A 15,107-nucleotide genomic window follows, 5' to 3' on the forward strand; every position below is an offset into this window, starting at 1 on the left:
AAAAGGCCGGAAGGGCTGCTGTTGGCGGAAGGAGCGCCTCTGGGTAGCTGGCGTGTGCATACCCAGAGTGCGGATAGCTACACGACCATCCTTCAGGGTCTGTATCCTCGAGTCCGTTTTCTCTGAGAACAGGCCGTGAGTCTCAAAGGGCAGGTCTTGTAGGGTATACTGCACCTCCGGTGGCAAGGTGGAGGACTGCAGCCAGGAGATGCGCCGCATAGTTACTCCAGAGGCCAAGGTTCTGGCCCCTGAGTCCGCCGAATCCAGAGCAGCCTGGATGGAAGAGCGGGAGGCTTTCCTGCCCTCTTCGACCAGAGCCGAAAACTCTCGGCGGGAAGCCGTCGGGATCAGTTCCACGTATTTCGTGAGGGACACGAAAATGTCAAATGCGTACCGGGCTAAGAGGGCCAGCTGGTTTGCAATGCGCAGCTGGAGACCCCCCGCCGAATACACCTTGCGGCCCAACAAGTCCATGCGCCTGGCGTCCTTCGACTTCGGCGCTGGGGCTGGCTGTCCATGCCGCTCACGGTCGTTAACAGACTGGACGACCAGTGAGTTCGGAGCGGGGTGAGTGTACAGATACTCGTATCCCGTGGGGGGGACCGAGTATTTACGTTCCACGCCCCTTGCAGTAGGGGGGACGGACGCCGGCGACTGCCAGATGGTCGTGGCATTTTTCTGAATTGTTTTGATAAAAGGCAGGGCCACTCGCATCGGGGCCTCCGCGCCGATGACGTTGGTCACTGGGTCTTCATCTTCCGGGACCTCCGCCACCGGAAGGTCAATGGCCTTTGCCACCCTGCGGAGAAGGTCCTGGTGGGCCCGCAGGTCAATCGGGGGAGGGTCCACCGTAGCGGCACCCGCCACCACCTCATCCAGAGAGGAAGATGAAAACAGAGTCTGTACCACCACCTCTGCCGGAGGCTGCTCAGGGGCTTGGGAGGTTGACGGAAGCCCTGCGGGATCCGACGACGGTAGGGTCTCCCCCAGTGGTGTTGGGGGAGGGCGGCTCACCGTGGCCTCTGGCATCCTGCGTTCAGCACCCACTGGGCGCTGGGACAAGGGGAGCCCTTGGGACTCATGGCAGGCCCAGGGGACCCAAAAACCCCACTGCTGGTGTCCCAGGTGTTGGCTCTGGGTGGGAGCCCCGAGATCTGTCTCGCTGCCCGCCTGGGAGACGACCGATGGCTGACGTGAAGGCCACGGGGGTGCAGAGGCGCTGATGGAGTGCGCCGCGGAAGGAGGCAGCTTGTCCCCAGACGGTGCCAAGGAGCGGTGCCGGCCGTCACGGTGCCAGGGTGGTGATCTGGACCGTCAACCACTTCGGTACCGGGAGCCAGAGCGTGACCTCGATCGTCGGTGGCGAGAGCGGCTTCGGGAGTCGCGACGTCGAGATCGGTACCGGGAACTGGATCTCTGACGGTACCGTCGGTCCGGTGACCGGGACCGTGAGCGGTGCCGGGAGTGCGACCGGTACCGCGAGACTGAGCGGTACCGGGACTGCGACCGGTGCCGGGACGGGGTGCGGTACCGAGACTGGGATCGGTGCCGGGATCGGGACCGACGTGACGGCGACCGTTGCCTGGATCGGGACCGGGTCCGAGGCTTGGAGCGTCGCCCCTCTCTTCCGTCAGGGGTCTGGGGCCGCATCATTGCTGGCTTGCCCAACGATTGAACAGCCCGCACCGGCGGTGCCGGGGGCCGGAGGCTCGGTGCCTCTATGAGCTGAATAAGCTCTCTCGCCGTCACAAATGTTTCAGGAGTGGACGGGAGATGCAGCTCTACCGCGGCCGGCGCCGGGGAGCAGGGAGGTACCGGACTCGACGGCTCTTGTGGTGCCGGAGTCAACGGACCCGTGCACGGCCTGTGCACTACCACAGGTGGCTGGGTAAGCTGTCCCGAAGCTGCAGGTTTAGGGGGTGCGCCGTGCTGGTGCGCTGCACGCCGAGGATGGTTTCGGCGGTGCCGGGGGCCGGAGGCTCGGTGCCTCTATGAGCTGAATAAGCTCTCTCGCCGTCACAAATGTTTCAGGAGTGGACGGGAGATGCAGCTCTACCGTGGCCGGCGCCGGGGAGCAGGGAGGTACCGGACTCGACGGCTCTTGCGGTGCCGGAGTCAACGGACCCGTGCACGGCCTGTGCACTACCACAGCCGGTGCCGGAGGTGCCGGAGGTGGCTGGGTAAGCTGTCCCGAAGCTGCAGGTTTAGGAGCTGGGTGCGCCGTCTTCCGCTTCCTCTGGGGGGAGAGGGAACGGTGCCGGGACTTCGGTGCCGTCTGCGTCCCTTTAGGAGCCTCGGTACCGGGACGGCTCGGTGCCGCTGGTGCGCTGCGCGCCGAGGATGGTTTCGGCGGTGCCGGGGACGGAGCGGGAGGCTGGAGTGCCGCCTCCGTAAGGAGCTGTTTAAGTCGAGAGTCTCGCTCCTTTCTTGTGTGCGGCTTGAACGCCGTGCAAATCGGGCACTTATCTGTCCTGTGCGATTCCCCGAGGCAGCGCAGGCAGGAATCGTGCGGGTCGCCGATGGGCATAGGCCGCTGGCAAGCCGCACAGGGCTTAAAGCCCGGTGCCTTGGGCATGAGCCCGCACCGGTTGTGGAAGAAGAGGGGCTAACCCCTCTAATTCCCTACTATACTATTACTATCACAACTATAACAACTAACTTATTCAACTAATCTAACTACTAAACTAAGTGAACCAACTATATACACTAAAGGTACGGAGAAACGCTAGGGTTGTGGAGGACAGGGAGCACTCCACTGTTCCAACGGCCGTCACGGGCGGTAAGAAGGAACTGAGGAGCGGACGGGCCGGCTGGGGTATATAACAGGCGCCATAGCGGCGCCACTCCAGGGGGCGCCAGCCGGCCCGCCGGAGTTGCTAGGGTAAAAATGTTCCGGTGAGCCGTGCATGCGCGGCGCGCACACCTGACTGGAATGCACAGGAGCAATCACTCGAAGAAGAATTGAGCAGCTCCTAGTGTCCAGCCTGAACAAAACAACTCTGGTATCCTCCACTGAGCCATCAGTTTACCCATAAACAAATCTAGTGTCTCCCTTGGCCCATGGTTCTTTCCCTACAAACCCCCTTCCCACGCTCAAGTGAGTGCTCGGATGCCTGGATCCAAAATCTACATCAGTTCCACTGGGACGTCATCTTCTCCTGCCTGATCGTGCTGGGGGCTCTGCTGTCTCCAGCCCTCCGGCCCCCCAGCTACCCCCACCAGCCGGAGTGGTGAGAACCCAGCTCGCTCGCTCTCTCGGTGTCGCCCTGTGACCCTGACTCGTGTGATCAGTGACAGTTTTCTAAACTTGACTTTTGTCATCGCATTTAAGTTCGATTGAATATTCTGAGTGTTTTGTTTGTCTGGCTCCCCTGTGGTTACCACCTGGCAATAAATAACGTTCATGGTTAAGCTGGTTGCTTCTCTCTCCCCCCATTCGCTCGGCAGCGATGCTCCTCGTAGCTAAGCTAAAGATCCCTGCAGCCAAAACCCTGTGGGGTTTGCTCATCAGGCGGGTTACGACCAGAACAATTGTAACGTGAAAGCGGAGACAGGGCCGTGCTGAACCCGGGACGTATGAGGGTGGCAGCGTAGAAGTGCTGCTCCCCCAGCCTGCTGAGTCCAGGGACATCTTAGGGGTCAGCTTGGGAGTGCTGATTAACCCGGGCCTCTCAGACACGCTCTGTTAACGTGGGCGTGTTCGTCTGGCTCTGGGGAACCTCGGCCCCGCAGGAGAACGCCCGTGACAGAGCCCCGCCCCAAGAGTAACCCGAATAAACGCGCGAACCCCGAGGTATCGGGCACAGCTGGTAACAAAGGGGAGAGGCGAGCGCACCGCCAGCTGCCCGCACAGCCCGGAGCTGGCCCTGCCCGGCGCCCCTGCTCTCACCTGCGCTGGGGGGCTCGGCCCGGCTGAACAGCTCCCGCCACGCCGTGTCCAGGAAGAGGGCGCTGTACCTCCCATCCACGGACGCCAGGTACTTGGCCAGCGGGTGTGAGCCTGCCAAGCAGACGGAGGAAGTGACGCAGCCGGAAGAGACGCTGGCTCCTCCCGGGAGCAGAGCTTGCCGACGCCCCGGCTGCTGCCTCCTCTCCCCCGCATGGGCTGCCTTTGGGGAGCCCTGCAGCCCCTTCCCCAGGGGCCCCGGGCCCCAGAACCGGGGCTCCCAGCGGGTGGCTCTTACCCAGTGGCACCACCAGGAAGCGCAGGTAGTTCAGCCAGTCGGGGGTCTTGCTGGCCAGCTGCTCCACGAAGAACCGCAGCACGATGCTCAGGTAGCTCTGCTCTCCCGCCACGGCCACTTTGACTGGGGGAGGCACGTGAGAGTTGCAGTTACAGCTGCAGAAGGAAGAGAAACCCTGAGAGACTCAGAGCCACGCAGGGGCCGGGACAGGTGCCACCGATGGAGACAAGCCCACTCCCTCCTCAGGCCCCGGGCTGGCCACGAGCCCAGATGAAGGGCCCACCTCCCCCGGGGCAGGTCTGCTGTGTCCCGCCTCGCTGCTCAGCTAACGGGGAGCAGCCAGGAGTTCTCAGTGTTGAGACTGACACCGCCATCATTAGGGTCCAGTGTCAACACCCAGCTGGACAGCCCATCCCTGCTCCCAGCCCAGGGACTCAGGGCCCAATCCTGCGATGGTGCACAATCAGCCCCCAGCACCCATGGGCTTCTCCTTCAAACCCTTCCCTCACTACACGTCCCTGAGCCTGCTCCAGTGCCATCTGGGCCAGGTCCTTCCCCCACCCCCAGAGCCAGGCTCCTCCCCCAGGCAGCTCAGGGCCAGCCCTCTGCCCCACCGTGCTGCCCCCAGAGCCAGTCTCCGCCCCCCCCAGCCCGGCTGCACTCACTATCTCTGGATGCGGGCGACGATGGTGTTGAAGGCAGCCTGGACGTCGGCCACGGACCAGGTGGAGATGACGGGTTGTTTGTGCGCCTGGAGCTGCTCGCTCAGGTACTGTCGAGACAAAGCCAGAGAAGGCAGGGGCTGAAGCCCAGCCCCAGGCAGCCCAGCCCGCGGGACCCACGGCAGCCCGAGCCCACACACACGTCCCTTCTCTTCCCCCCAGTGGCTCCAGTTCATCCGGTAGGAGCAGTTCTAGCGGCGTCCCGCTCTCTTTGGGGTGTCTGCGCCAGGCCCCTACCCCAGGGCCCCCGGCGGGAGGAGGTTGGACCAGAGACTCCGTTCCCATGGGGGCAGGGCATTTCCAGCGGGGTGTGATCGCTCCGAACTGCCTGCCCGGTCTCCCAGCTGGGGGAGGGGCCCCTGAAGTTCCTTTCGGCCCTGGCATTTTCTCCCCCACTTACTCACTGTGATCTGGTCACCCCCTGTCTCCCCTGGAGCAGCCTGAGCAGCCTCTCACTGTGAGACGGTTTCTCCAGCCCTCCTAACGTTTCCACAGCTCTTCTCTGCCACCTCCACGTTTGCAATGGCGGACACCAGACCTGGCCGCGGTGCCAACGCCGGAGACCTCCCGGTGACGTCTCGCTAGCTCCCCGGAGTGCAACAGCCGCAATTTCTATTTACTGCCAGTGTTCCCGAGCCCTGAGGAATCCCGCCAGCCACACGCCCATCCAGGGACGACTCCTCGCGAGCTCTGCCAGGCAGCTCGTTCAACGAGGGCTCCCGGGAGGCTGGGCGAGGTCTGCGAACTGGCGCCTTGCGTGGAGCTGAGTCAAACCCCGTCCCGAAGTCTCACTATGGTACATCTCTGCCGTGACCTTTGCCAACCGAACTTGTAAGCCCATCAGAGATGGAATCAGGGCTGCTTGACAAGACCTGGTTTCCATAACCCCACCGCGGCTGCATGAATGATATTCCTGCCCTTCGCTGGATCCCATCCCAGCCTCTCCATGACACTGCGTGGGACTGATGGCCGGCTAATGAGCCTGCAGCCGGCCAGCTAATCCCACCTGCCCTTTCTGACTACTGGCCCAACACCAGCCCCCAGCCGGGCTTCTGGAATGGCCCTGGTATTCCAAGATTTATTCGAAATTAGCATCAGAGATCTCCACAGTCACCTCTGCTAAGACTCTTGGGTACAAGTTCTCCAGGCTGCTGTTTTAAAAACGTTCGTCCCTGGCAGGTGGTGTTTAATGCTCCTCAGTGACTGCTGGACTGGAAAGCACGTCGTCCTCCACATGCGACACGAACACGTCAGCCTGGTTCCTTTACGAATCCAGCACGGAAACCTCACCGAGCACTTCTGCCTTTTCTGTACTGTTATTGACAATTTTACCCTCTCCAGCCGGGATCTCCTCGTTCTCAATAAACCGAAACGCGTTCCCCTGCTCTCCTGGTCGCCTGCTGCTCTGTCGTGTAGCACATCGTTCCTAAGGCGCCAATGCTAATCCCGGTCGTGCTCTCCAGCGGCTGCCACCGAATGAGGGCAAAGGACATTTGGCCCTAGCCTGGAAACCACCTATATCCTGGGGCCGCCTCCCCCTGCCAGGCTACCACCTCCCATGGCCCCGCAGGCAGCCTGCCCAGGTGGTGTGCAGCCCGGCTCCCCTCCCTCCTCACCTGCCCTTGCCACTCGGCGACATTCACCAGGACGATGCTCTCCGGCAGCTGCTCGTCTGAGATCAGGATCTGGTTCAGCTGATCATAGACGGATTTCCGGGGCACCTAAGACAGCACGACCAGGCAGGATCAAACGCTGCAGGGATCCCCTGCTCTCCCACAGGCCAGCCACTGTCCCGCTCCCACGCCTCCCACATGGGCCAGGGTCCCGCAGGCACCAAACCAGGCCCCCCACTGCCTCTGCTGTGAGCAGTTGGAGCCCAGCCCCCCCGCGCCCCCTGCCCTGCGAGAGGCAGGAACGCCACCCACCCACACTGCTGCAGCCTGACCTGGGCACTGTGCCGCGAGTCCGGCGAGCTCTCACTGTCCAGGCTGCTGGCGCGGTCGCTCTGCCCCTTCGAGTTCTGCCGGTCCTTCATGGAGGTGCTGCGGGGCCGCCACACCTGTCTGCTCTCAGCTTTGCTGCAGGGTGAGAATCTCCAGCAGTTAGAGCTTACGCTGCAGCAGCCTTGGCCCCAGAGCTGGAGCTGCAGAGGCTGGGGCAGCCAGGGCCCCAGAACTGCACCCACACCACTGCAACCGCTACACCAGAGATGGCTGCACCTGGGGCCGGGCTGAGCTCCCGTCCTCCCTCGCCTCCGGGGCCGGGCCCCCGTCATCCCCACCCCCAGGGCCGGGCCAGCTGCACCCGGGGCTGGGCAGGGTCCCCATCCTCCCCCTCCTTCCCCCCGGGGCCGGGCCAGCTGCATCCGGGGACAGGCAGGGCCTCCCCGGGGACAGGCTGGCTGCACCCGGGCTGGGCCCTCATCATCCCATTGTGACTGGTCCATCAGCACTTTCCTTGCCAGAGAACAGCATGGTGGGCCCGGCCGTGCTCGCCCCGTCCCCGTCCCCAGCCCGGGGCCCCGCGGGGCCGGCCCGGCCGTGCAGGCCGGGACTGTGGCCGGGAGCTGCCTCACCTGGGCGACACAGCGTTCGGGGGCTCGGGCTTGCCGGCGCTGGCCAGCTGGGCCAGCCTGTCAACACTGCTCTCCCGCCCGGCTGCCTCTGCCGCCCCGGGGCGTGGGGAGGGCTCCTCCGCCTCCAGCACCTGAGGGGACACAGAGTCACTGGACACAGGAGACACACCAGGGCCCCGGGACCCCTTCCCAGGGGCTGATGGGCCCACAGCCAGTCTCCTGCCCCCCCCACCACCTAGCTACAGCACGTCTCTGACCCCATCGCCGTGGGACCTGAGCACTCGGCCCTACTAGATGGGGGCCCAGAGGCTCTGTGGGGGGGCCCATTGGGAGCCTGTGGACCATCCTTCCTCTCAGCTCCCTGCCCATGTCTGCCCCCCCCCACCCGAGGGGACAGCTCGCTCCCTGAGCGCCGGTGCCAGCCACACACCCCGGCTCAGCCGCGGCCGCCCGCCAGCACAGACACTCACCGCGGCTACCACCTCCACGCCCACCTCCTCCAGGGCCCGCGGCGCTCCGGCCTTTCGCTTCTCTGCTTGTCCCTGGGAAGGGGAACCAGAGTCTAGACCAGAGCGTCCCAGGGCAGCCCCGAGCCTGGCCCCCAGCACAGGGCAGCCAGATGTGGGTCTGGCTGCCTCTGGAGACACACGCGCGTGGGGCAGCCTGCACCCCAGAGCTCCCGCCAATCCTCTGTCCCCCCGAGAGTGCCCCCCAAGAGCGCGCCGGCTCCGTCCGGCTGTGCCGGGAGAGGACGCCGCTCGCGCCCAGGAGAGAGAGCAAAGGGGAAGGAAACGCAGCGCAGTGACCCGCAGGTGACAGACACCTCCCCGGGAGGCCTGGCTCCCGGTGGGACACCCCAGGCCCACAGGCTGCTGGCCTGGCGGCTGGGGGGAGGACGAGGAGGCAGGGGTGTGACTCACAGGGCTGCCGGACTCCTGTTCCTGCCCTTTCTGGCCGATCTCAGTCTGGGAACCCGAGTGAGAGACGCCCTCAAAGAAACGCCTGCAGGAGAGAGACAGACAGGGACGAGATGAGAGACACGAGGACACCGGGGCCCCCACTCAGCCAGCACCACAGACAGGCCCCCACTCGCTCCGGCACTGGCCCAGCCCAGCGTCCCCGGGGGAGGGGGTGAAGCTTGCAGGGAGGGGAGCTTGTCCCCTCGACACGCTGAACCAGAGAGCGCCGGGAGCTGAGCCGCAAAGGGACGACACTGAGGGTCCAGGGATCCTGCCCTCAGACTCACACTGGGCCGGGGTGGGGGGAGACTTGGACTGAGTCGGGGACCTGCGGTTCCCGGAGGTGGCGCACAGGGCTGGCAACCAAGGAAGGGCCGGTTCCCTGCTCGGGGGGCTGGGGCAGGTTTACTCCCGCCCTCCCGTACTGGGACTGTCTGAGGGAGCCTGATGCGTGCTCACACCTCAGACTGGTGCCCCGTCTCCCAGGCCTTGCGGTGCCCAGGGGCTGGCTGGACTCCTGGCTGGCAGAGAACGCGATCCCCAGGCCGGGTTGCTCCCAGGAGGTGGTGCAGCCGCGCAGCTCCGAGAGGGGGAGTGCTGGTGTGAAGGGAACACGCCACGGGGCTGCACCGCCTCCAGGCCTGCAATACAGCGGCGCTTCCCAGGCAGGCGGGCGGGCAGCCCGGAGGCAGGGGGCTGCTACAGCGAAGCAGGGGGACAGCGCCCGGCCGTCATACACAGCAGAGCTGTCGGGCGCCTCAGGGACCTGTCGCTGGATGACGCAAAGCCTTTGGGGTCTGACTCCTTCCCACAGCTGGGGCTCTCGGGGGCTGCCAGGGCTACGTCCCATGCACAGGGGGTGCTGGGGTCACCTCTCTGTTCCCAGACAGCACCGTGTTTAACGTGAGCCGAGGTCACCCCACCCCAATGCCCCACCCCCACCAGAAAGCTGGGAACGCACAGCTGAGATCAACACCCCCCATGCTCGGCGACCTACACCAATGCAGAGTCAGACACATGGGCTGGAAGGGACCCGGAGAGTCGCCGAGTCCAGCCCCCTGCGCTGAGGCAGGGCCAAGTAACCCCAGACCATCCCTGGCCTTAGAGACCCCCAGGGCTGGGGACTGCACTGCCTCCCTGGCAGCCTGGGCCAGCGCTTAATGACCTGAGAGTCAGAAATGTCGCCCCCACCCTCCTTTCACAGGGCAGGCTCGCGCCCCGGCTCCCGCAGCCACTCTGCCGATGGGCATTCCAGACTGCCGACGCCGGGGCTATGCAGCAGCTGGATGATTGCCTATGACTGGCAGCGCAGACAAGCCCCGGGCAGATCCCTTGCTAGTCCCTCAGCTCGAGAGACTAGACTAGCTGACTGTGGGTACAGAGCACTGGCTGCCCGAACCCCACGAGATCACGAGGCTTTTCCCGCAGTGCCCCCACAGCTGCTTGGTTTGGCTAGAGAAGATCTTCCCAGTGAACACGCGACAGGAAGGAATGGCCAGGAACCACAGGCAGGCCAGCTCCGAGGCTCCCGGCACCATCTGCTCCATCCTCTACCAAAGCCACAGCAAGCAGCTGACAAAGACGTGGCTGGTTGGCGGAGGCCCGGGCTCCAGGCAAAGGGAGCTGGTATCTGGAGTCCCAGATCTGGAGGGAAGTGGGGGCTTGATGGAGATCCAGGAATCCCAGCACAGCTGGACAGATGTGGTGTGCAGCGAAAAGGCTGGCGGCTGCGACAACGCATTCTAAAGCCTTGGCTAAAACAAGCTGAGAAGCAGCCCAGGGCACAGGACTAGGGGCCCAAAACCGACACCACCTCCCGGCCCGTGGCTATCGAAGAGGCAGAACGTGACCCAAGACATCTAGGACATGGTTTCCACCTAACAGAGCAGCACTGCTGAACCTATGAGCAAAATGTCCTCAGCTTCATCCAAGGGCTTAACCACGGAGCGGCTGAATCGGCAAGAAAAAGAGGCGCTGTATTAAAGCCAGTGCCGGGGCCCTGGAGAGCAGCAAACGTCGCTGCCATCTCTTCAAAGCCTGTCGTACAATCCTGCGAACTGCAGACCCTGGAGCCTGAGTTCAATCCCAGGTAAAACCCATACGGCTGCTGCTAAGGGAAATCACCCTTCCCAACCCACTACGGCGCTCTGAGCAGGTCGACCACGCAGCGGGGAAAGGAGAAGAGCCTGGGGGCAGTGCTTGGCCTGCGGCAGAGCCCCCCACAAGAGGTGATTCAGGAAGTCAGAGTCATGAAGTGAGAGGCAAAGGCACCTGGCACCCCCCAGAGAGAGCCTTGGGTGTCACCGTGGGCAGCTCGCTGGAGACTCCGTGGGCAAAGGCACCTGGCACCCCCCAGAGAGAGCCTTGGGTGTCACCGTGGGCAGCTCACTCTCGCAGCCAGAGGGGAAAACAAAGGAGTCGGGCACGTGAGGAACGAGACGAAAACCAACGCTGAAAACACCCGGCTCCCAGGGACAGACTCCGGCGGCTCTGGCTATTTAGCTTGGCCAAGAGAAGGTGAAAGGGGGACCTGGTGACAGTCTAAGGGTACGTCTACACTATGGGATTATTCCGATTTTACATAAACCGGTTTAGCAAAACAGATTGTATAAAATCGAGTGCGCGCGGCCACACTAAACACATTAAATCGGTGGTGTGCGTCCACGGTCCGAGGCTAGCGTCGACTTCTGGTGCGTTGCACTGTGGGTAGCTATCCCGTAGCTATCCCATAGTTCCCGCAGCCTCCCCCGCCCCTTGGAATTTCCGGGTTGAGATCCCAGTGCCTGATGGGGCAAAAATCATTGTCGCGGGTGGTTCTGGGTAAATGTCGTCAGTCACTCCTTCCGCTGGGAAAGCAACGGCAGACAAGCATTTCGTGCCTTTTTTCCCTGGATTGCCCTGGCAGATGCCATAGCATGGCAATCATGGAGCCTGTTTTGCCTTTTGTGACTGTCACCGTATGTGCACTAGATGCCGCTCACAGAGGCGATTCAGCAGCGCTACACAGCAGCATGCTTTTGCTTTTGCATGACAGCAGAGATGGTTACCAGCCATATTGCACCATCTACCATACCATAAATTGGTAATAAGATGATCGTGGCTACCAGTCCTTTTGCACTGCACCATTTGCTGCTGTCATAAGTGCCCCTGGCTGAGATCAGCCAGGGGCGCAAAAGCCAAAATTGGGAATGACTCCCTGAGTCAATCCCTCCTTTTTGGTATCTAAAAATAGAATCAGTCCTGCCTAGAATATGGGCAAGTGTACTAGAGAACCACTGTATCAGAGAGCACAGCTGCTCTGTGTCAGATCCTGCAGAAATTATGAGCTGTATGCTATTCACAGGGGGTGCTCCTGCAACAACCCCACCTGTTGATTCCATTCTTCCCCAGCCTTCCTGGGCTACCGTAGCATTGTCCCCCCACTTGTGTGATGAAGTAATAAAGAATGCAGGAATAAGACACAGTGACTTGTTAGTGAGAAATGAGTGGAAGGCAGCCTCCAGCTGCTATGATAGTCCAGACAGGACATTAAGGAGTGTGGAGGAGAAGAGCCCAGCATCCCACTGCTAGTCCAGGGGCAATTGAATCTGTTCTTTACACATGAAGGGCGGGGGCTGATGGAGCTCAGCCCCCTGTTGCTATGATGAAGACGGTTACCAGCCATATTGCACCATCTACCGGGAAAAATTAGGGGCAGGCACCCTTGATCGACCTAACGGATGCTAGTCGGCATGGTTACCAGTCCTTTTGCACTGCCCCATGTGCCAATAGGCTGATGATGACGATGGATATCAGTCTTACTGCACCATCAGCCACCCATGGCGGGGGGGGGAGGAAGGATGTTGGTGTTCAGTGCTGCAGCATCGCGTCTATCTGCAGCATTCAGTACAGATAGGGTGACATGTAAAAGAGTCAAGAGAGGATTGTTTTCCCTTTCACTTCTGGGTGGGGGGGTGCGTAAATTGCCGAGCTATGCCCTGACCCACCGCGGACACTGTGTTTGACCCTAGAAGCATTTGGAGCTCAGCCAAGAATGCAAATGCTTTTCGGAGACTGCAGGCACTGTGGGATAGCTTGAGTCCTCCAGTCCATGACCGTCCATTTGATTCTTTGGCTTTCCGTTACGCTTGTCACGCAGCAGTGCGCTGAGCCCCTGCTATGGCATCTGTGTGGAGATTTTTTTTAAATGATTTTGAATTTCGTCTTCTGTAACGGAGCGCTGATAGAACAGATTTGCCTGCCCTTACAGCGATCACGTCCGCATCGTCCATGCTGGAGCTCTTTCTTTATTTTGATTTTTAACTGCATCACCACCCGTGCTGATCGGAGCTCCACGCTGGGCAAACAGGAAATATTCAAAAGTTCGCAGGGCTTTTCCTGTCTACCTGGCCACTGCATCCGAGTTCAGATTGCTGTCCAGAGTGGTCAGTGGTGCACTGTGGGATACCGCCCGGAGGCCAATACCGTCGATCTGCGGCCACACTAACCCTAATCCGATATGGTAATTCCGATACTAGCGCTACTCCTCTCGTTAGGGAGGAGTACAGAAACCGGTTTAAAGAGCCCTTTATATCGATATAAAAGGCCTCTTAGTGTGGACGGGTGTGGCGTTAAATCGGTTTTACGCTCCTTAAACCAGTTTAAACGCATGGTGTAGACCAGGCCTAAGCCCTGACAAGGGGAACAGATCGTTCGTAGTGGGCTCTGGTCTAGCACCATCCAGTGGCTGGAAGCTGAAGATGGACAAACAGACTGGAAGGCAACTAGCAGAGAGAGGAATGAACCCTTGGAACAATTCACCCAGGGTCGTGCTGGATTCCCCAGCACGGGCAATTCTTCACTCAAGTTTGGCTGCTTTTCTAAAAGCTCTGCTCTGGCAATGGTTGGGGGCTGGTCTCTGGCCCATGCTCTGATCCCAGTGGGTCCTCCTGGCCTGGGGCTGTGTGATTCAGTACCATACCCTATCTCTCAGCTGGCCTCCCTCGGAAAGCGTGTGCAGCTGTGGAGTAACCGCAGAAATAGAGGGGTTCAGAGATGGGCAGCCACCCTCTGGGAGGCCAGCCGGGACAGGGCTCCTTCCTCCCTGGGGACCAGTGCACATGCTCCCTCCCTCCGTCCCATCCGGCAGCAAGCGAGTCTGTTGGTCCTGCTCTGGGCTGGCTCTCCAGGAGACGCAGGAAATGCACTCCGCAGGCAAGGCGACTTCTAGCCAGGTGCTGTGCTGCTCCGGCTGTCCGCGGTCAGCATCCGGCGCTGTGCAGCGGTAGCCTGGGAAGCTTCCTTTCCAAGCTTTCCCATGAATCCAAGGGGACGACAGGCCTCCCAGCTGCTGGCTGTGTGCTGCAAGGAACCCGGGAGCGCGTCTAGAAAGGAAAGCAGGACCTGGGGCTCGAGTTGGGATAGAGGAGAGCGTAACTGCCCTTTGGGGACTAGCGCCAGCTGTGCCCGGCCCTGGGGCACAGCATGGGGAGCTCGGCCGGTGCCTGGCCCTGCACACCCGGTGCAGGACATGTGATGCGTCTGCGTTTCTCTTGTCTGCTCTCACCTCAGGGTGGGCTTGGGGGTGCTGCGCACGCTCTCGTTATCCTCCAGCTCGGGGCCGCTGTCGCTGTTGTTGCATTCCTCCAAGCTGTCGTAGAGCAGCCCCAGGTCCTCCTCCACTTCTCGGGTCTGACCCACCGGGTCGGAGTCCAGAACCTGCGGCAGAGAAGCACAGGTCACAGCAACGCTCCCTCCCCACGTCCCCAGCTGCGTGCTCTCTGGAGAGGAGCAGCCCCACAGGCCTGTCAGCAGGGAGGGGAGGAGGAGCTGGCGCTCACCTAGTGTGGGGATCTCAGCTCTGATCTGTCCCAGCCTGGCCCAGGCACCTGGATTCTCTCCACTGACATGGGCAGGGCAAGGTCCAGGCTATGGCCTGTTCTGAGACTCCGGAGCATTCTGGAGACACGCCTCCAGGCCCTCCCCCCACCAGGGCCTGCCTGTCCTCACGGACACCCGAGGGACGAAACGGGCGGGGGCCCGAGCACAGCTCCCCCCAGTCACTGCCCACAGCTGGGCCTGCCTCGGGGGAAACGAGGCCAATCCCCCGTGCGTCCTGGCCTGCCCTAACGTAGACACCTCCCCCACGCGCTCCTCGGTGGCTGCTCCACCATCACTGCTGGCTAATTTCCTGTCTCCAGGGATAGAGCCCTGGGATGTGCCCAGCACGAAGCTGTAACCCCTCTGCCCTGAAGACACCTGCCTTGGTTTTCCAGACGGACGTATCAAATGCAGCCCACAAACTGGACAAGAGACTGCCCATCAACCTCCAGGGAGGCCTAAGACCGGCGGCCAAGCAAGACCGTACGTGCTCTGCCTCTCAGGGGAAGGACTAACTCTTCTGAAACCAACGAGGCCAAGGGCTGGAGGGCCCAAGCCTCTAACTCCAGCCCCGTTTGAGCGCCGAAGCCACCAGACTAACACCCACAGCCCACGCACACAGGACCGACCCAGCCCGCAAAAAGCCAGGCAGGGGCTGGCTTCAGTCAAAATGAGCCACAGCCTCCTTACGCTTGAGTCTCTGAAGTCAAACCAAAACAAAGCCTGGAACCCACTTTCTCAGGCAGAGATCCAAATTCACTGGATACCAAGCGCTGGCAAGGAAAGCCCAGGGCTTAGCAGACTCCTC

General features: G+C 61.8%; 1 protein-coding gene across 3 annotated transcripts in view; it reads right to left on the reverse strand.

Annotated features, from left to right (window-relative positions):
* LOC123367454 (phosphofurin acidic cluster sorting protein 1-like) overlaps positions 1–15,107 on the reverse strand; it is a 119,086-nt gene that overhangs the window by 11,076 nt on the left and 92,903 nt on the right. For all 3 annotated transcript variants that reach the window (XM_045011717.1, XM_045011716.1, XM_045011715.1), the window contains 9 exons: positions 13,986–14,137; positions 8,402–8,483; positions 7,952–8,023; positions 7,482–7,612; positions 6,852–6,984; positions 6,523–6,627; positions 4,850–4,956; positions 4,185–4,339; positions 3,890–4,000 (listed from right to left, as the gene is read on the reverse strand). In XM_045011717.1, the coding sequence (XP_044867652.1) occupies positions 3,890–4,000; positions 4,185–4,339; positions 4,850–4,956; positions 6,523–6,627; positions 6,852–6,984; positions 7,482–7,612; positions 7,952–8,023; positions 8,402–8,483; positions 13,986–14,137 (1,048 nt within the window). The remainder of the gene's footprint in view (positions 1–3,889; positions 4,001–4,184; positions 4,340–4,849; positions 4,957–6,522; positions 6,628–6,851; positions 6,985–7,481; positions 7,613–7,951; positions 8,024–8,401; positions 8,484–13,985; positions 14,138–15,107) is intronic.

Source organism: Mauremys mutica, chromosome 3 (assembly GCF_020497125.1).
Source record: "Mauremys mutica isolate MM-2020 ecotype Southern chromosome 3, ASM2049712v1, whole genome shotgun sequence".
Classification (NCBI taxonomy): Eukaryota; Metazoa; Chordata; order Testudines; family Geoemydidae; genus Mauremys; species Mauremys mutica.